Source organism: Anomalospiza imberbis, chromosome 4 (assembly GCF_031753505.1).
Source record: "Anomalospiza imberbis isolate Cuckoo-Finch-1a 21T00152 chromosome 4, ASM3175350v1, whole genome shotgun sequence".
Taxonomy (NCBI): domain Eukaryota; kingdom Metazoa; phylum Chordata; class Aves; order Passeriformes; family Viduidae; genus Anomalospiza; species Anomalospiza imberbis.
Window position 1 is genome coordinate 32,702,357 of NC_089684.1, and position 21,781 is coordinate 32,724,137.

A 21,781-nucleotide genomic window follows, 5' to 3' on the forward strand; every position below is an offset into this window, starting at 1 on the left:
TGAACTCTGACAGAAAGCAAACAGATTTATTTTTATCTTTTCAATAATTCGCTATCCTGTGCCTAGATGGAAGAATCTTAAAGATATAAATGTTTCCACTAATTCTGGAACTATAAAGACTAGTTGAAAACATTTCATTTGAAAGTTAATGGTATTAAAAACTCTTCAATTCCCTAGTCTGTTTTAACAGAAAAACAAAGTAGTTTTGGGTTACTGTAGGCAAACATAAACTAAATTATCATGCTGTAATTAAAACTTTTTTTCAGAATGGCTTTGATATTTATATTTTCACCTTCAGTGGAAATGTGAAATTGGGAAATAAGAACAACAGAAGAATGTTCTAATTTCTTTTTTTTCATCAAACTCTTAAAACATCAGTAAGCACAAATCCTCCAATCACATAAACAAACTACTTTGATTTAAAAAGTCACCTTTTGGGAAGGTATCATGACTTATCTAGACCAACATCACAAAAACAAAATAAAAGAAAAAGCAGCCAAGGAAAGGGTATATGACAAGAATCAGTAGAGCTAATTCCAGAAGGAGAGGAGAGAAAATATGAGATAAGAGCCTGGTCAAACTAATATTAACTGCATAATTTCCTGTCAGTTTGTTTCAGACTCTCCAAAATATATGTAAAAACAGTCTGCACAATGAGTGAATAATGAATTGAGAGAGCTCCTTGCTGACACCCAGCTACTCAGAACTGTTTAGTCACAAAGGAGATGTGAGGAACTGGTGGGGAAGCTTGCAAGAACAAGTCATTGAAATACTAACACAGCACAGGAGCTTAACCTTAGATAATAAAACACAGAAAATAATCTATTTTTAGATATGAAATTATGTCCAGTGCATTCATCTTTATCTTTGTTCCTTTCTGCCATAATTTGGCAGCTATTAGAATTAATCCTTCATCACACTTGTTGGAGTCAGCCTCCCAACTGTAAGCATTGAGCGTAGTCATCAGCCATTATCAGCAACAGCTTTATTCTATTAATTATAACAGTGTAATGAACAGAAGGTGCTCTAGGAAATAGTGGTTGTGATCCATGTCTCCTCATCCAACCTGACTCACTACCAGGGAAAAGGCATTTTACAACCCAAGAATCACTTCAAATTGCAGAAGAGTGGGAGTGTATTCTGCAAGAGTGTTACTGCATTTTCCCTTTCAATAAGCTCTTCCTTAGGAATGCACACTTTGACATAGGGTAATAGGCTTGACAGTGAAGCCCAAAGATAATAAACACATAACAGGAAAGAAATAATGCTAAATGAATATAAGAATAAGTTCAAGTTTACAAATGAGTATTTAAGTCCAACCTATCAGCTGAAATACTAAGAAAAAACACCTTCAGGTATATAGACCCTGAAGATCTTCTTTGACCTTGTCAGCTCCAGTATCAGAATTATTTTAATGTAATGTCATTCTCATTTAGATCAAACTGAGTTACAATAAAACACATAGGAGAGATGTGTACTGCCACCAGTGCTTTTTCTTCAAAGCTGAACAATTCCTAAAACTGTTCTTAAAATGGTACGTAAGCAATACAAATTATCGCTGGACAGAAATTTTAGAATAAAATATCCAATCAAGCACAAACAGGATATTTGCTTAGTTAGTGCTAGAAAATTGAGTTCTATTTACACTATATTACTTCAGTCTGGATTATTTGAGAATCATTACCTGATATGAGCTACCACAAAAGTCTATACACTAATAATAAATAAGGTAAACAATACAGATTTATTTTTAATGAACAACAACATTTGTGATGGGAACATCTCATTTGGAGCAAGAAATTTCTTACCTGGCTAGATTAATTTTCATATTATAAATATAAAAAGATGCAGAAAAACATGAAAAATGTTTTAATAGACAACACAAGATCAGTCTAAAAAGATACAATAGTAGGGATTCAAAGGAAACATATACCATCCAAAAAAGGCTTTTTTAAAAACAAACAAACATAAACCTGGAATGGTTAAACTGTAGAAAAAAAAAAGGCAGTCTTCAATCAGTCTCCCCAAAGAAGGAAAACAGAAAAGCATGTTAGCTATTTCATGATAGTTTTAAAAACAGAATGAAGCAGGTCAAAAGAGATGGAGGAACAATTGCATAAAGCAAAAAAAAGCAGAGTTAAATTATTTTTCAAACAAATCAGGAGGAGGAAGCCCATTATGGCGTCTCTGCAGAGCTAATAGAAAGATCAAAGGGTAAAAAGCACTCCTGGAACACATGACCACTCCAGAACAGAGATGATGTAAAAGAAAACTGGAACGAGGACAACTGCTGGGACCAGGCAATGTCCACTCAGGTGATCCAGAATAACTCAGGGATGAGCACAGCTATCAGCTGCATTGTTCTTGTTCAAACTGCCTCAGTGCCACAGGAAATATGCCAAATGGACTCTGGAGGACTGCAAGGAGCAACATAGCAATAAGTCTGAAATTTCTAAAAGGCAAACTTGGAGCAGTGTTTAAAGCAAAAAAAAAAAATCAAAGGAATAAACACACTGGCAAGAACTATCATTGCCTTTGTAAAGGGAATCAGGCTTCATTAAATTTCTTTCAACAAGCCACTCAAGATAAAGACAAAAAAAGATCCAGCTCATCAAGTGCGAATGTAAAAAAGATATTTAAAGAAAGGCAGGATGAGGTAGGGCAGATAGCAACATCTTATGAGGAGTTCAGATGTATTCCCACAGCAAAAGAAAAGTTCAAAGACCTATGAAGAGTAGATTATTTAGGTTTATTGGTAATTTCTAGTGAATATAATAATCTGCAACACTACTTACAAGAGGGGATAAAGAGTTTTAAAAACAAAGTTTATCATTCCCAGGAAGAGAAAAATAAGTAGATGTGTTAAATATGTAAAAGAAGAGAGAAAGGACAGAAAAAGTTGAAATCTCAAACACTGTAAAACACTGTGCATGACCTTCCATGATATTTTTTTTCAAATTACACTTTCTTAGTCTCCTTCATTTCACATGAGAGAATCCCAAAAGTTTCCACCTCAGGAATAAAAGAAATTTAGTCGCCTGGTTTGGGACTTGACAACATATTGCAGCAGAACAAAATTGGTCAATCCTCCCATGGGAAAAAATATTCTCTTATGCTCAGCACTTTGTGAAGTGTTTATAATACCTCAAAAATATGTTTGGAAAGAAAAGTCCATTTTTTTCATCTCCTACCAACAGACAGATGGTGCTGTAACACCTAAACCTCCCAATGCAAAGGGCAGCATTTATTTAAAATTTAAATTTGAGGACGTCAAGCCTGTTCATAGCAATATGTGTAAAGCCTTATTTTTCCGTAAGGGAACATCTAACTTCCTGCATGTTGCCCCATTACATTTTTTCAGTCTTAATGACAACAAGTTTTGGGTGCATTCCTACATCTTGCACTATCCTCCATGTGTTCTGTGGAGAACCATCGCTGCTGACTCACTCTAAAAAAAAGAATTCCCGCTGAAATCACTACAAAATATTTTGTTTTAATAAATAAGGACATTACTATTAAGTGTGCTGAAAAATATTGAATATAAAAGGATGATCTAAGTGCCACAGAAGGATTTTTTTGATGCACAGGTTCTATAACAAAGCAGCTTTTGTTTAAACCACTGGTAAACTGTGGAGAATATGGACCCAGTCAAGGATTAAAACCTCCTTTCCACAGTAACTTCTTATTACATATAGAAGCAACAATCATCTACAAAAACTACAAAAACCTCAAATACCTTTCCATAATTCTTTTAAGGGCTCTCAAACATTCCCTTTGACTTACAGGTATTCTGCCAGAATTGACTTGTAGTCATTTTTAGTCACCTCCTCTGAAAGAAATAATGTATTCCAATATTTAATGCTTACTGCACCAAAGGGGAAAATATCTGGAATACAGAAGATTATGCATCAAGGCAAGCACTGGATTTTGCCTTCTGCCAAGGAAACAAAAAGCAAACAGCTCCATCCAAGTCAGTATTGGAACGCTTGTCTAGCCTTGAGTCCCACCTCTGTCAAGGCAAAACCAGTTATAAGATTCGTTTCCCAGCAGAAGCCATGAAGTAAAACATTCTGTTTTTACCACAGCCTGTAAATTGACACTGAATAAGAATTAAAACGCTGAGGAAGTCCAAGTCTTCCGCATGAAAAAGCATAACTGAACACAAAAGGGCAACAAATTTTACAGCAGCTGGAAATGCTAGATTTAATTATTGAAGAGAAATCATGCAGAGAAGTTAGCTGCCTGGCATGATTTATAACAAATGCAAAGGGAAAGTCCTGTGAAATTCTCAGTTAATCAACAGAAACAGCCAATAACAAGAATGCCAGCACTTTCTATTTCAATGGATGACAAGAATTTGAAAAAAATAGGACCAAAATTCAAGGGGATGACACCACACAATTTTTCAAAAATGACACTTTGAGGAGGCAGGTTATTCTGCCAATTAGAGTAGCAGTAACATTTTACTGAAAAAGTACCAAGGGGTTTGTTTTCCTCAGAATGAAGAATCCTTGTCCAGCCATTATAGAAAGTTTTCTGAAAATTATTGTGTGGCACTCTTCATTGCTCTTCGACACATACCATAACGTACAACATTATGAATAGTTTTATATTGCACATTTTCCCCCTTTTTCCTAAGTTTTCATGTGAATCTTCCATGCAAAAAAAAACTCAAAACACCAAAAACAAGCAACCATGTTCCTGGAGCAGTCATCAGAAATACTTTAGTCAAGCATTAAGATTTGGTACTCCAGATTTTTGCTTAAATCCAGTAGTGCCATCCAAGAGTGAACTAAAGCTTCACTAGAAAGATGAAACACTGAAGCGTTCGTGCCTAAAAACCTTGCAGGTTTACTTAGTTAGAATTCTATAAATATGTACATTCACCCAGAAGTACACCAACAGATTTATATAAGACAAGAGGCATAGCCAAGGCAATGGGCACTTCTGTCATAAATTATAAAATAAAGTCAATTAGAGTAGAAAATTCCCTCCCCCTCACACCAAATCAAATTATTCCCATAGGCCTGACTCCACAGCAGTCTGCACAGATAATCTAAGACACAGTGAGAATCACCATATTTTTCAAGGTCACTTCTAGAAAACAATCTGGGTGGCAGCATAAAACTACCATTAAGGGGTTCCTCTTCAGGATTTTCAACTCTGCCAAACACCAAGGGTGAGATTTTGAAAAATAACTAAGAGGCATGTACATATAATCTGAGGGACAATGGAGAAAATTTAAGGTATATGTAGAAATGTAAGGCATATGTTAGAAATGCTCACATTCCCACACGCACTGCAAAAAATGTGTGTTTCATAGCTACCTCATAACAGAAATAAGTAGAATATTCCTTCATCAGGCTTCTTTGAGGCTCAATCACACTGTAAAATGAGTTTGTCTCAGGTTTCCTGGTTACCTCCCCATTTGTCTAGATGCATAGATGGAACTACTCCTTATACAGGTAGCAGTGAAAAGATACTCTTACGTTTCTGAAAGAAAGAAAATTGCCATGAGAAGGTACAAGTAGAATAAAAAATGGTTTTTTTCTATTCCTTTCAGTTTAAATCTGTCTCCCTGAAGCACTCAAGGTTTACTGCATATCCCAAGTTACAGCACAAACTAAAACAACAAGCCTAAAAAAAAGAAAACAAACCCCAAAACTATCCTTGCTTTGGAAACTCTTCCCATGCTTTTGGTCATGCCACTGTATGGAAAGGGTTCCTCTCCATGCTCTTACCAATGCATGGCCCCACAACACAGAGACAGAGCAAAGCCCAACCAGAGCTTACACAGCAAAGTTCACACGTGCTGCACTTGCTGTTGCTTCTCTGTTTCCTCCTGGATGGGAAAAAATTGATAGGTGGACATTTCTCAAACTACTTCTGGAAGGAAAACAACTCTCCTGTACTTGTAATGAATTAAGAACCAAACAGGAGTGGCACCCCATGCAACTTTTCAACTATCACCTATCAAATAGCTTCTTGCATCACATTTCTAAGATGCAGTTTTCAGCACAGCAGTGCCTTTCCTGTATTACCTATTTTTCTAGGCTTTTCCGTCCTCTTACAATGACCACACTTACCCCTTTTGTAACTGAATAAATAAAATTATACAGAGCTAGAGAGCTTCATTATGAAGCTTGCCTGAATTTCCCATTTCCCATTTCTCCTGCCTCCTGTTCCAAATACTAGACTTCAGTTTTAAAAAGTAAAGACAATTTGCCATTTACTTTTAAACTGTCCTTGCAACATAGAGAAATCCTCTTCAAAATCTGACTCAGATATTGCAAGGCTCATCTTCATCATGACTTTTAGAAATGAAGAATTACAAACAGGTAGCAGTAAACATCCTTAAGATCTTTAAAAAAAAATTGGGGGTTGGATTTTTGCTGATCCAGTGTTAAATGGATTATTTCATCCATAATATGAAACACCAGACTTGCAAGTCTGAATAAAAAAAATATAAAAAAAAAAAAAAAAAAAAAACCAAAACCCTACGGGTAGGAGTTCTTTATTTCTTATCTGAGATCTGAGGACTTTTATCCCTCCTCAACCAGTCTCATCTCCTTCCTCCATAGCACTCAGAGGGCAACACTTTTTTTCTGATCTGAACCAACCATGCCCATCCCAACTAGTTGCAGGGTTTTTTCCCTTAAAAAAACCCTGCAACTAGTAATTACCAGAAGCACAAAACACTTTTAAATGTGATCAAACCCACATTTTCATATACATAATTTTCCTGGGCTAAATCTTATAGGATCACTCCTCTGCTCACTTTCTTCAGTTATCACATCTTAAAACATGGATAGAACATGGAACATCAGAATTTCTGATTGTTAACATGGTACCTACAGACTCAGATGGATATGACTAGTGTTTCCTCTTTCCAAAAAGGAACACAACACTGACTGAAGTCTGCCACAGACACCAGGTTCTTTACACATTTGGTAGAATCCAATAGTTGTATATCCTTAGTTTCTACACCTGTGGAAGTCATGCTGGATCAAAGTCTTTCCAACACCAAAACAAAATTAAACTGGATAAACAGACTGCTGATATTTGAGTACACCATTTTCCGTTTAAGTTCCACCTGATGAGTTAAACCTCTTGAGCCACCACCCCTGAGACAGGACAGATTCAAACAAGCATCAGCCTAAAACATCAGCCAACTCTCATCCTAGAGACTTGTCACAGCAGAACCCAGACCTATATTAAAAATGAAAGTTGATGCTCTGTTTAAATTTCTTCCAGACACCATAAAAGATATCTTGAGGCTGAACTAGGGCTAAGAGTGCAGCTGTCACTGAATAACTGTATTCACAGAGAGCCTGTATTTATACGACACAATCCTTTATTTCTCTCACGTTTCCTACATACACACGCCTCTCTTTGCAAATAGTTTGCATCTGAAGGGAGAAAGTGGACTGTTCATCTAATCAATAACACCATGTCATGCATGGAGCTTCTGCAAAAATGCAGAGCAAAAGATGTCAAGCATGTCCCAGTCCAATGATTATCAAGCAACGGAGCAAAAGGATGCACTTTTCATCTCCACAGGACTGTCGCCAAACCCTTGATGTAATAAATGAAACATGCCTGCTATTTCACCACTGCAGAACGGTACTGTAGATACCTTCCAACATCTCTGTTTGCAGGAGGGGGTAACTAGCTCTAGATGAAGTGCAGATATGTTATTAGACAACGCACAGCTTGAATCCCAGGGCCAACACAGATGACCTTTAGAACATAAGCACTGTCTAAGAAAAATATGCTTTCATCTTTGGGGAGTATTTTTTCAAGCAAAGATTTAAGAGGAAAACAGTTTAGAAATGCGTTAAGCACAAATGTGCCTTCAATCTCTTAATGCTTCGTTTTAAAAACAAAACCACAAGTAATATCACATGTCAGAAGAAAGACAAAGTACTCTTTAAGTAGAATATTAGTGAATTGAGAGAGATTTAGCTTCATTTTCATTTACCCAATAATTAAAGCAGAGGGAAAGCTGATATATAAAGTAACAAAGCCCCTAAATTGGAGGTATGACCAAAGTGACCCAGAAAACATGATTGTATTTTTGAAGTAATACAAGTTTATTACAAAAACAGAGGCCATCATTTCACTTTAGATTCCCTTAAGTGGGGTGAAAATATGAAAACAAACCTAAACCCCACTGAGGCATGTAAAACATAGGGAGAATGGGTTTAGAGAGTGATTAGTTAAATAGCAGATGATACAAAACGATAAAAGAAAGTAATTTCTCATTTTGCACTTCACAGCCTATTACCACTTATCTTTAGGAAAGTGGTTTTTTTCAGACCTGTATCGTGACTGTGATGCTAAGCAGCTTTAACACATACAGTGATATTTGCTAAATGGAAAAGAGCAGCATTGGTATGATAAAATTCTTTCCCCTACAATCTATGGTGTGCAGATTTCAGCAAGTTCTGAGCTGCTCTGCTCAGCCTGTTTTTCCATCAATGTTAGTGGCAAACTTATCAAATCACCCTATGACTGCAAAGCACCTTTCAGAGCAGAAACTCCTGAGGCCTTCAAAGTCCATATCACAGCCTGGAATTCTTAAACACAGTGGAATGGTTACGCTTTTGTGTTTTGCTTTTTAGAAACAAGATTTCCTTTCTTACCTCAAATTCAGCATGGCGGTTAATATCCTCTGCCCTCTGTCTGCTCAGGATAAATTCTGCTTCATTAGCCACTCGTACCAGATGCTCCTTCATGGTTTGACTCAGCAACCTGAGGACAGAGAAGATATAGGAACTGCCTTAAGAGAATGAAGTCCAAAAATAAAAATCTGGAAAGACAGTATATATATGCAAATATGTTGGGCTCTTATGACTGACTTTATTGTGCTAAGAAAACAGTATAAATAAGGTTGGAGGGTAATTCTGTAGCAACTAGTAAAATAGTACTTCTACAGTAAACCAAAGTAAATATTAAACAAAATGTAAACACTCCAGACAGTCATTTGTTTTACCTGAAATAGAGATATATTATAAAAAATCTTTCACATCCACCACCATATAAAGTAAGCAGTTTTTGCAAATAAACATCCACAGTTAAAGTTCTAACATAACTGAGGTAAAATAATTTTTTAAAAAAATGCAATGCAATACAGTTTTTCCTCCAAATGCAAGATTGAAATTTTACAGTAGGTATACGTTTAAGTAATATTTTCAGGATTGTAAAACATTCTCAATCTCACAAATGAAATGCTACTATATACATTGTTACAGGTTATGTACAGAATAAAGCTGTAATTCAAACTGAGATTTCTGAGGCCTTCATAAACCCTGAGTTTATGAATGGCAGCAGAGCTGACAGATTGAATTACAACCCAATTATTCTCTGAGTTCACATATTGTTACTAAAAACATTTCCTTTTTAATTAGTTACACTGGGATTCATAAAGTTGAAACTGGCCATACACATACTGTTTTAGAAGGTGCATATTTCCACAGGATCACTCAAAGATACACCAGATAAATCCATTACATGCTCTACTGATGAATTCTTTAAAATATCTGTTATTAAATCTTTTTTTTTAAGGTTTCCAGTTGTAGAAAAAAGAGTAGCAGAATGTAAAATCATTTGCTTTCCTTGCACGTATAAACTAAAGTACATTTCAACAAGTTCAAAGTGTATTGAAAGGCTTTCTTTACAACCACAGGATTTATTATGCAGGTTGTCTTCTAATGCAGCCAATGTTAATTTTAACCCCAATAACTTATTTATCTGAAATAAGGATCCACCTGTCTCTTACTGTATGTTTGAAAGAGCGATGCTTTGCTATCTCTTTTCCTATGCTTTCAGAATTCCATACTTGCAGGAGACTTGCAGGTCACATGCCTGCAAGGCAGAACAACACCTGAAGCTCTTTACTCACTACCCCTCTCATTCCAGAAAACTGCAGCACAGCAGCCACATGAGGCCATGAGCTCAGAAACCAGCCAAGTTGGTGGATTAGTCTCTCCCCATGGATGAAGTCTTGAAAGAAGAAATATGCACAATTTACTGTTTGAGATGTGACTTCACCTTCTGTTTGGGGAGGCTTGTACAAAAGCCGCTAGTTTGAGACCACATTACAATTCCTTTTTTTTTTTTCCTATTTTCAGTCCCTGTTAGAATAGATGTAGCTGTTGAGCAACAAACATATAATTCTGGCAATTTATCTGATTGCATTAGTGACAAACCAGCAAAAAGGTACTGTATAAGCATTTGACTCTTTCTCCATGATCTCCAGTAGCACAGTCAAATCTGACACATAAGCATTTAAATAAACTCTTTTTTATTGAACTAAGAACTGTTCAAAAAATTAAGGGGATCACAAATGCTCACGTACTATGATATCATGTATTACAAGTTGCATGTAACACAGTTGGACAGTATTCCATTATTTTCCCTGAGTTTGTCAATACCACTATCTTCTGCTAGCTTGATCAGACTTTGAAAAGAACCAGCTGTCTTCTAAAAGGTCTACTTTTAATCTAACACTAATTATACACTCTGAGTCCCACTTTTCTTTCATCTGTTTATGAAATCATGCTATATAACAATTGTCTTTACAACATGGTTTTCCTTTTTATCTAGCAAACATGGTAGATAACTGGTTAGTAAGCAGGCCAGCACCTGCTATGCATGTCCAGAAAGGATGGATGTGTTCCAAACAAAGCAAGGAACTACATTCCCTCACACAGGAACAACGTTGTCCAAACAGACCAGAAGAGTACCTAGTAAAAACACATAAACTTCAAGTTCCAGGAAGAGCTTTGTCTCCTACGGATCAGTTGTTTCTTCTGTCACTTTCAGCTCTCCTTACTAATCCCACACACTTTCCTCACTTTCTGTGTGATACTCTGCACAGGAGTATGCCAGGTAGATGAAACCGAGACATGATTTTTCTTTTTTTTTCCCTTTCTTCTCTTTTTTTTTTTTTTTTATATTCAATAACATTAAATTTTAATCTTTCTTTTCAGTTCAACCTTTTCCAAACACTGCATATGCTTGGATTAGCTTTCTCATAACAAACAATTCAAGTTGCATTATCATCTAGGGCAGTGTGGAGTTCCTTTATGAAAACAGTGTCCACATACATAACGCACCACTCAGATTTCTATTTTGAATTTACCACTTAAATATGAAACTTTGCAAAAAAAATATATCTCCTTACATAAATGTAATTATGGCATGATATAAGCCATCATTAAAAATCAAAGGCAAATATGAGCTCACAGCACCTGTATAAATGAACACACCTCTGCTTATATGTGTAAAATGAAGTTTTAATCACCTACTAAAGACAAATTTTGGGAACCTTGGCAGTTGCTAGTTATCCATTTAAGGGAGACAAAATGTTGAACAGAAATTTGTTACGTGTAGCTCACTGCTGTCAATAAAACAACTGTTCCCAGGTGATCAGACCACTGCTGAGGCAAGGACAGGATTCTGGCTCTTGCTGAAAAATTAGTTCAACTCCAAACTACACACAACACATTTTGTATATGTGGGAGAGCCAATAAACTTAATTATGTACATCAGGTAACTCTGAGAAACAAAGGCTTTCTTCTTAAGAAAGAAATGTCTAGAAATATCTGATTCTCCTCACTAAGACAGTAAGTGGTACTCCAAGGACTTAAAGGATCATGAAGGTCCTTGCTGGTTCCTGCTCTGGCCTCCCATGCAAACTGATCATGAATGTCTTCCTGAAAACAATTTCATTTACTCCATCAAGTCTGTAACTGGCCTTTTATTTTTTTTAAAGGCTTGAAACTTACAGAATCTTAAATTGGTTTCAGTTGGAAGGGACCTTAAGGATCATCTCCAACCCCATGCCATGGGCAGGGACACCTTCTACTAGACCATGCTGCTCAGAACCCCATCTAGCCTGGCCTTGAACACTTCCAGAGATGGGGCATCCACAGCTGCTCTGGGCAGCCTGAGTCAGACCAAAAAGATATTTTATACCATATTCTCCCATGAAGTATTTTTATATTAAGGCAATTACTGTCAATTAAAACAAAGACAAAAAAACACAAACAAAAATTCCCAAACCATTTGTGTGCTTTTATTCTCGGTTTTTTTTTTCCCAGCAGCTAGATTACATTAATTCTTTCTTGGTTAAATAAAAATTTGATCTAAAACACATTAAATACTTTTTTTTACAGAAAAAGGACAGATTTTCCTCTCTTTGAGTACATAGACAGATTGAATTTTTTGTCTTTTTCAAAGTATGCACACCCAAGCTTAAAGATAATCTCAAGTCTAATAATTTCCTTCTTGCTGATGCTTCATAATCCCTGTAGCAAGGTCCACAGATTATGCTTGCCTTATATTATCTCATATATCTGCTGATTTTTTCAATACTATTAAACACCAAAATGCTGTTGAAAGTGCTGATTTACACTCCACCTTCCTGATAGAGTCTCTTCTCATTTGTTCTTATTTATGACATGCTATTGAATTATTATTTTCCTGATCTTAATACAAGAAGAATGTGGATGGATTGTGGATGGACATATTTTGCAGATGTTAGACATGATTATTTATGACTGGAAAGACTCTGGATACTGGGGGTACTCTTCTGCTTGCAGCAGTGCACACCAGATTCAAGGCCTCAGACAAACTTTTCTTCCCAAGCACTTTTTTTCCAGACTGAAATGTTTTAAAACATGTGTTTAACTTTGAAAAAGTGAGCAGCCTAGTAAAAACAAGCAAGGGGACGGATTCGATGCTGGAAGTTGACTATAAACTTGCATATCTTGCTGGGTCAGGAATGAAGTGCTAAACCACTGAGAGAAGGAGTTACAGCCAAATACATCAGATAGACTGATTCATTGTTATGCTGGAAAATTGTGAGACACAGAACTAAGTCTTCCTCCGATATCTGGCTGCTGAATGCTTACGTGAGCAAGTAAAAAAGTCAAGCTTCTCCTTAGAACAAGCAAAACTTAAGAGGTACATGAGGCAAAAAAATAAACAGAAAACTATATGCAAAGCCAAAGCAAGTAAGAGATTGACAAATTCTGGGTTAGAATTACTGGTGTCTAACAATTATCAATTTTAGTCAAAGTATGGGAAAAGCTTCTTAGGTGGTACTGACAACATTTAGGCACAAATCTATCACAAAGTACTGCAGGGAGAGACAGTAAGTTCCAGGGGCTCCACAACAGAGAACTGTGAGACAGCCAAGCAAGATAACCTCTCCTAATTGCACTCCTTCCTCATAAACCTGGCATGCAGAAGATTCTCTGACTTCAAAAAGGGGCATGTTCTACATGGATACACATGGACTTCTATAGGATCTGACTGCTCAACGTGCTAAGTAGTGGAATTACTGTTGCAAGGGCATTTTACAATTGCTTTGTTGAACACATATACTTTACATATACTCTACTGAATTCTCAAAAAATACAGTTAGTCCATAAAGTCTTAAAGACTGAAGTTTGAACCAATTTATTGACTTAAAATAGGAGAAAAAACCCACAAACAAACAAACAAAAAAATAAAACATAAAAACAGGGGGGGAAAAAAGCACCCCAAAGCTGTGCAGACTCGCCAAAATGCTGACTTGGCACGCATTAGCATTAAATGAAATAGATCTTTGAAAAGGCAGCTGAGGGAAAATCCTGTATTTTCTATCTAGGAGAGCCTCTTAGGACATGGCAGAGCCCATTGAAAATTGTTGTGTTCACATTTCAGAGCCACTGCACAGCACTACTGGAGATGATTTCTGAAAATGTCCCATCAGATAGCAATAGTACAGTACATGTATGCACACAATACAGCACAGATATCTTCTTGTTACTCTTACATTAATTAATTTTTTTAAAAGTTGATGTTATCAAAAAATTCTATATTAAAAAAAAATTCAGAACTCCCAGGCACTCAAAAATAGTTTATTAATTTCTTTTTTCATAGACCCAGAAAATTAATTATGTATTCTCACAAGCAAAACCTACCTTTGCCACATACATACCCTTCAAAACTCAGTGAAATAAAGAACTGTTTTAAAAATGGTTGTGTACATCACAGTATACCTTAGTGCACACACATAAACAAAAAAACGAGGTAGCATCAAGAACCCCACCCAAGTCAACTTATCTGGCTCTGAAACACACGCAGGCTACAATTCCTAATTTTCAGCACATGTAAAATGCTGTTTTAAGTCTAGCCTAATGATCTTATGCATTCAAATTCACACATTAATAAAGTTGCTTTTTCTTTTCTTTTAAACAAACCAAAACAGTAACATCAAGACTGAGAAAATAAATCATCAAAAGTCTCTTTTACAAAACGTACTACTTAAACAGAAAGGGTTGTTACAAATCAAAAAGCAAGGAAATGTGGAAAACATGTCCTTTTTCTTACAAAACAAGACTGAGGCACAGGTTCTACGTCATCAGAATCTCAGGACAAGGAGGCTGCAGCATGGGGAGCAGACTGGCAGTAATCAATTCTACTTTGGACCAGACTGCATTTATCATTTTTCTCCAGAGCCTTTTTTGGTCAATTATGCACAAAGTCTGTCAGTTATCATCCATTTTTTCATTAATAGCTGTATTTTTCTAACTGTTTTTCCATCACAGTAGCTGCTCCTATGGCAACACAACCCTCCAACATTCATTCCTTGAGAGTGACCGCTGTGTTGCGAGTGAGAGACAATTGAATGGGGCAGCCCACATCTGTCCCCTATTTTCCATTCAGAAAGCATCTAAGTAATTGGCCAGCCAGCTTGATAGCCAAGTATTTCAATATTAAAAATATTTGCATCCATGATCAGTCAAAAGCAATAGATACAATTTAAGACAAGGAACAGCAGGTGACACATGTTTAAATTTTGTTAGTACAGTTCCTAAATTCCTCCCTACGCCCCTCAGCTATAGAAATATAGATTATTACAGTATTCCAGATTTTATATTATTAGATCTTCTGTATTGAGAGCATATAATACCAGTTGCATTTGGTTGTTTCTGGAGAGGTTCAGGACTTCTTTTTTTCGTTGGTTGATGGAGTTTTTACTTCCTAAGGATGTGAAATTTGCATTCTGTTTGCCTTCCTTCTTCTCCCTATAACTTTTGAATTAATTGTATCATTCCAACAAATATTTTTAATAGAAAGCTATAGTGTCTCAAAAAAAATAATTTTAAATCCAAGGAAGCACCAAATCCCTTGAAATATTCCTTTGGGAAAAGAGGAAAAAAAAGCTGTTTTCAACTACACTGAAAGACACATTAGAAAATGCTCTGATACAGAGGGGAGAATTTTGATTAGACTTCATTCCTCATTAGACAACAAAGAATAGGGCAATAAAAAAGCTACAGAAAAACAAACATGGACACACTTATGAATTCTTATGTTTTGGGTTGCCTTGTTTGAATAAGCATTTGAAAAAGCAAAGTTAAGGAGAGAAAATTATACATGGATTCTGCTAGTTTAATGAGATTGTCTTTAAACCAAACAATTTGGACTTTTTTTAGTGAATATTCATTTACAAGTGAATACAAATGTAAGCATAGAACATTGCTCTATAATTCTTCAGATGATCAAGAAAACTGTGCTTGAGAATATTAAAATCAACCATCTTCAAGAGTCTCTTCAACTGAAAATTGGAAAGAATAATTGCTACAGCATGCTTTGGAGACTGATCCCTCAACCCCTGCCATGCCAAACCCATTATCACCCCAAAGGGGATAATAACTGTCATGCCTGGTCTCAAGCTCGAGTACGTTTGTTAGTGCCCTGACTGATACAGAAAACAAGATCCAGCATAAGAGATGCTTCACACTAAAGTGTGCTAATGAATCACAGCGACAGCAGAGGGTTTTAACCTTCACACAGCACAGGAGCTGCTTGCTAACTAGTCAACTGCAGGAAATCAGGCTCTAGGAAAAGAGGCATTTGTAAATGCAAGGAAATAAAACAAAGCTGAGCTCATTTTAGTTCATAAACAATAGCTTCACCATCTTGCGCACTAGGAGGAAACATTATTAGTTCCAGGGTGCAAAAAAGGAATCAGTCTGGGCACATCAGAATTCCCCAGAGGAGAGGCCTGGCCATGGCAGTGAACTAGATCCCACCTAAAGGATGGTTCTGGTAAACAAATTCCCTCACCAGTAAGTTCTCAGGTTCAGGCTCCAGAACAGACTCTCTCTAAAGGGAGGACACAAAGGTGAAAGGCAAGCACAAAGAATGGAATCCAGACTGACAGAAGTTCAGCAGGCTAAGGAAAACATTTCACAACCTATCCTTCTGCTGCACAGATGGCTCAGTACGCGGAGGAGCCGTGGGTACAGGCACCTTTTTAACAAGGTTTCAAAGAGCATTAATAGTATTCCCAGACACTACAATAACAGAGAACAATACTTACTACTTTTTCTTAAAATCAGATTAATGTTAAACGTAACAATATACTGAAATTGATGTATCTTTTACTGAACAGAAAGAGGTTACTCTTCAATACCTGCTCCTTTACCTTACATTCTATAGCTTCCTGGATTTCTACGCTGGCTTTTTTCTTTTTACTATGCTTGTAACCTGGCCTTCAGAACTTCAGTTGTGTATTTCAGTTTAAGGCAGCATTTCAGTTCTGTTTCCACACACCAACCTCCTGTTCAGAGATTTTCTTTCAGTTCAAGTTTCAAAATTTCTCTGGGAACAACTTAATAAATTCTGCTCTACATATTAAGTGGGCATGATCTCCCTGGAAAGGCAGGAAGCATCTTTTCTGTGGAACACATTGGTTACGTGTGAATATGAAGAAATTCAGACCAACACATTCTGAATGCAGCACACACACTGAAGATCTTACGAGTCCCAGAGGCAAACTTTCTGCACATATTTCTGTCCAGGGAATCCTAGCCAAAACATGGCAAGCCTAAATCTAAAACTTCCAACCACTGTGAGAGAGAGAGGTACATTCATAACTTTCACATAAAAGGAAGAAATACATTTGAAAGCAAGTAGAAGAGAGATTTACATCTCCCCTTTTGGACTTCTTCCAGAAAGATTTTTCAGTAATCTTATTTTCCTAATTAAAAAAAAAAAAAAAAAAACAAAAAAAAAACACCAAAACAGTAGAACACACCTCAAGCTGGGATATCCTATAGCTTCAATAGTCCAAAAATCTAGTAATAAACACTGGGAATAAAACTCTGGTTTACAAAGATTACAGGGTGACCAAATTCCCCCCACCAAGGCAGCAGACAATAGCAATTCTGTGATTCCACAAATATTAGGCAGTTCTTCTAGTCCTTGATTTTATTTATTGTAACTCTCTCTCATGGTGCCCTACAGACATCTTTCCCTATGTGCTGAACCAGTTCTGTACTTTCTACAACTACTTTGACATATTTTCTTGTGCAGTTTTAGAAACAACTTAAAATTCAGCTTTTATTATATAATAAGCAGCTAGTCTAAATCAGTGTCATTCAGATATTTTCTTAAGTTTCAATTAAAAGACTTCAGCTTTTGAAGTTTTAAGACTATAATGCTATGGTAAAAATATACCAAAATAACAAATAGAATAAAATACAAGGTCTGAGATGTTTTAGTCCAAGTGTTAGCATATGTGCAAGAAAAATAATGTGCAAACTGTGTAAAGAGAAGGAAAGAGTAGTTCTGGAGTCCTGGAATAGAGATCCTATCATTTGAGGGATAATAGTTTCATTTTAGTGAATGCTGAAAAGCCACAAAGCACTAATTCAGCAGTAACTGTAAAGGCTCCTATAAACAGAAATGGAGGAAAATGGAGGCAGATAAAAGGAGCCATTCTTAAGAAATTAATCCCCTCTCCTCTTCACCACTATGCTCCCACTTTAAAAAAAATATCTACAAGACAACCCAACTCTGCTACACGTCTGAAATGAAATGAAGTAACAATTACACAGACATTTTCTGCTAACCAAAACCACACTTCCTAGTCTTCAAGGGATCATTTGTCCCTGAGACAACCACTCTGGCTCAGGCTAGACTCTAGGTTATTGATGTTGTTTATGGAGGTGGGGAGCGATTCCATCTGTCTGTGATGGGCACTGCATGTTTTGAAGAGAAAATAGTGAATTCCAAACAGTTTACTGATAGAAAGCTTGACCTGGATGAGCTGAATAGCTACTGGGTGACTGCCATGCACAGCTCAGTCTCAGCAACTGATTTGCCCATGATAATCATCTTACACAGATGAAACTTACATTGTGGTTTACACATGTGTGGGATCTCTATGTTATCTATTCTAATAAAACATTAATCAAGGGCCAAATTTATAGCAGGCATTTTGTAAGTAAGGTCAAGACAGGTCAGTCTCACATAATAGGAAACAACTATAGGCTAGATCTTAACACTGTAACTGAACACCCTTGTTACTTTACCTTGGCCCTTGGGATCAAGACTAGTAGCAAAATGTTTTTCCTGCCTCAGAATGGTGTTTCGCCTACCATAAACTGAAATGCAACCATTAAAACCCATTAAAATGGCCATTATTTTAATGTATCTTGAGAACATCTACATCTTAAGAAAAAAAAATCTCAAATAGCCATTTCCCCATTCCTACAATGATAAAAAGATATTTATAAAGTATATTAATTTATGTGATAAATTATTACAGTTTTAGTCAGATAGCTGTCCTAATAATGTAAACTTTATTTTCTATTTTGATTCTTATTAGCTGAAGTCACTCACAGAAGTTATATTTAAATAAATGGCATTCCTCATAATATACCTTAGCTAACTCATTAAGACATCTTGAAAAAAATCCTTTAGAAAAAATGTAAATACTGCTCTTAGTCTGCCTCAACAATCAATTCAATATTAATGAATAAAATATTGATGGTTCTGAACACTGACTACAAGTCAAAGAGCATGGCCTCATCACCTGCTCTGTCATTTTCTGTAAGTTCCAATAAAATACATATAAAGTTATGGAGAGAACATGAAACTAATTGGTAATATTAAGAGGGGTTTTTCCTTAGAGGGACTCTCCTCCCTTCTAGTTTAAGAGATAAATCAGAAATAAATGAGCAAACTGGAATCTAATTTTTGAGAGAGAGGCTTATCTCACAATTCCTAGCAGTAATGTCTTTTAAATATCAATTCCCTTTCTCAAGAGATCAGCTGAATACAAATTATAGTTTCAACATTAACCAGTACACAAGGACAGGAAGAAAGAAAATCCATGACACAGAGATAAGCAAAGTATTTAATGAAACTAAAGAGCATTAAGATTCTGCAAAATCCCATATTCAGAATTAGAACTGAACCAAAGTACTAAAGAATATGAAACCATGCTCGTAAAACTCAAAGAAAAGTACAGAAAAAAGGAAGAAGAAAAATTATTTTTAAAAAGTTTCAAGGCACAGAACTCCCTGAAGGTTAAGGCAGAGGTGCTATCAAATATTATAACTTACCTTCCTTCATTGACAAGCTCAATAAAGGCCAGGCCAGCATTCTTCTGTATAGAGTTTTGCCACTCCTGGGTAAAGACAAAACAAAAGAGAAAACTAGCTGTATAAAAACAAAACTTGGAAGAGGCATCTTCAGAGATAAATCATATACTTTCTTTTCCACTTTAGCAACTTACAGCACCATCAGCAAGCACACAAAGCTTTAATTGTGTGCAGATCAGGAAGCAATGAATGCCAGCATGAAGGAACAGGGCAGCATCATTTACTTAAGGTCATATAAAAGGGAGCTGAAAATCCAAAAACATCCCAGAAAGGATTCCACCATTTTCTTCTGTTATGTCATGTAATAATCCTGAACTTGCTCTGGTTCGTGGGTGTTTTTTGCCTTTTTGAACCATGATAGTGCTAGAAACTGTTTTACATTAAGGCAAGGCTCATTCCTTAGACACAAATTTCTCTTGTAGCTTAAACCCTAGTAGGGATATTTCCTAATAATCCTCACTTCAGCATCACATAGTCATCTCTACTCATTAAAAAAAAATCTGTTAAAAATCCAAACATTGCACCATTAACATATTGTTTTTAAAAAAGTAACATTTTTAACACAATGAAATTATGCTAATGGCAGATGAACATGCACTGCACATTCCTTAAATCCAGCTGAACCTTGAATTAAGCAAAATTCTACACCTCTTAAACATGTAGGTGGGCTTTGCCTGGCCCCCGTAAGAGACACAGGGGAAAGCAACCAACTCAGATGACCTGTCAACTGGGGCTTGGAACCCTCATTTGAAAGATGAGAAGAAAACAAAATCACTTAACAAACAGAGAAAGTAGATTTTTTTAATCTTAGACCACATACGAACAAATTAGCCTAGTTAAAAATTAGAGCAGTAAATGTGTGTACCTTATCTTTTGGGGAAAATGTAGAGGCAAATAGAACAGGACAAATACAGCTCTTGATTTAAATTCTTCAAATCTTCTAATCTAATACAAAAGACTGATTCTGCAGCAGATAGATAGTTAAGTTTCATGTGCTGTTCCACAGCACATCAACATCAACTTCCCTGTTTTTTTACTCTTTGCTGTAGGTGAAATAATAATCCTACTGATTATCTACATGACTACTTCTACCACTGTGGTTATTTTTAAAAAATCTCATCAGCTCCAAGGCAGGGAAAAAGTTCAAAACAGGAAATACGTCTTAAACAAATTTCAGATTTCTGAATGTAGGAGGTTTTTATACACGGTGCTGGGGTGCATTTTTGGTGCTCAATGTTGCAGAATTACCTCTCAGTCAGTAAGACAAAGATTTGATCAGACACACTGAAACAACGTTGTTATTTGCAACTTAAATCCTGCCCCTCTCCCCCCCGCAAAAAAAAAAAAAAAAAAAAAAAAAAAAAAAAAAAAAAAAAAAAAAATCCAAATTTCAAATGTTTATCATGCTCACCAGGCTTAAGCTGCAACAATGTATTACAATTTTCAAGAAGTCAGAATTAAAAGCAGAATAATTGCAACATTGGAACAAATGATGTATTATTCATCACAAATTATAAATGTATTCTAGTGGAAAACAAAAAAAACCCCTTTAGTTTCTAATATTCTAAACAAAAGAGCATATGCAAATAATCCTTCTAAGAGGTTTCAAACGTAGTATCAAGTTCTAAATATTTAGCTTTATATAATGATAACTGAAACTATTCTGTTAGCTAAAGAAAACTCAAGAAAAGCAAAATATTTTTTTCTATTTATGACACTGCCCATCTGCTGTTCTGCTTTCTAAAGAGTTCACAACAATACTTGAAAATTTAATTGGTGAAGATGGAGGCTGCCAAAAGTGAAAAGAAAGTGCATTTATCATTATACTTTTCAGCATTTTTCTCTGCATCAGACATCATCAAAGAAGGTATTAGTCTAAACATTTTCATAAATCACAGCTGAACACACCCTAAAGCTTATTTTAATAGTTGAAAGAAAAGACTAATGGTCTTCATCTTTCATGATCCATTCAATATTTCCCCACAGTATATGTACACTCTCAAACAATTACACTCAGTAGACATATTGCATTATTATATCAGCATCTTAGTTATCCATCTCCCAAAGGTATTAGGGAAAAAACATGTTAAAAGCTTCAAACTCAACCACTAATGCAACTAAATAACTACAAAACACATTTCAGCACTTTTCTGAGGAATGGCTAATCCACTGAGTCGATAATTTCATACCTGTTCTAAGCTGTAGGTAATTGACCATCACTTCCCGTGGCTCTAAATGTTTAGAGACCAAGAGACAGCATCTACTTCTAATGCTTTTGGTCACTGAACACTCAACAGTGAAGCAAGGGGAAAACCAAGAAGCACTAG

The 21,781-nt window shown here is 36.0% G+C and overlaps 1 protein-coding gene across 2 annotated transcripts in view; it reads right to left on the reverse strand.

Moving 5' to 3' along the window:
• LRBA (LPS responsive beige-like anchor protein) overlaps positions 1-21,781 on the reverse strand; it is a 363,194-nt gene that overhangs the window by 225,512 nt on the left and 115,901 nt on the right. For both annotated transcript variants that reach the window (XM_068187837.1, XM_068187836.1), the window contains 2 exons: positions 19,416-19,480; positions 8,646-8,754 (listed from right to left, as the gene is read on the reverse strand). In XM_068187837.1, the coding sequence (XP_068043938.1) occupies positions 8,646-8,754; positions 19,416-19,480 (174 nt within the window). The remainder of the gene's footprint in view (positions 1-8,645; positions 8,755-19,415; positions 19,481-21,781) is intronic.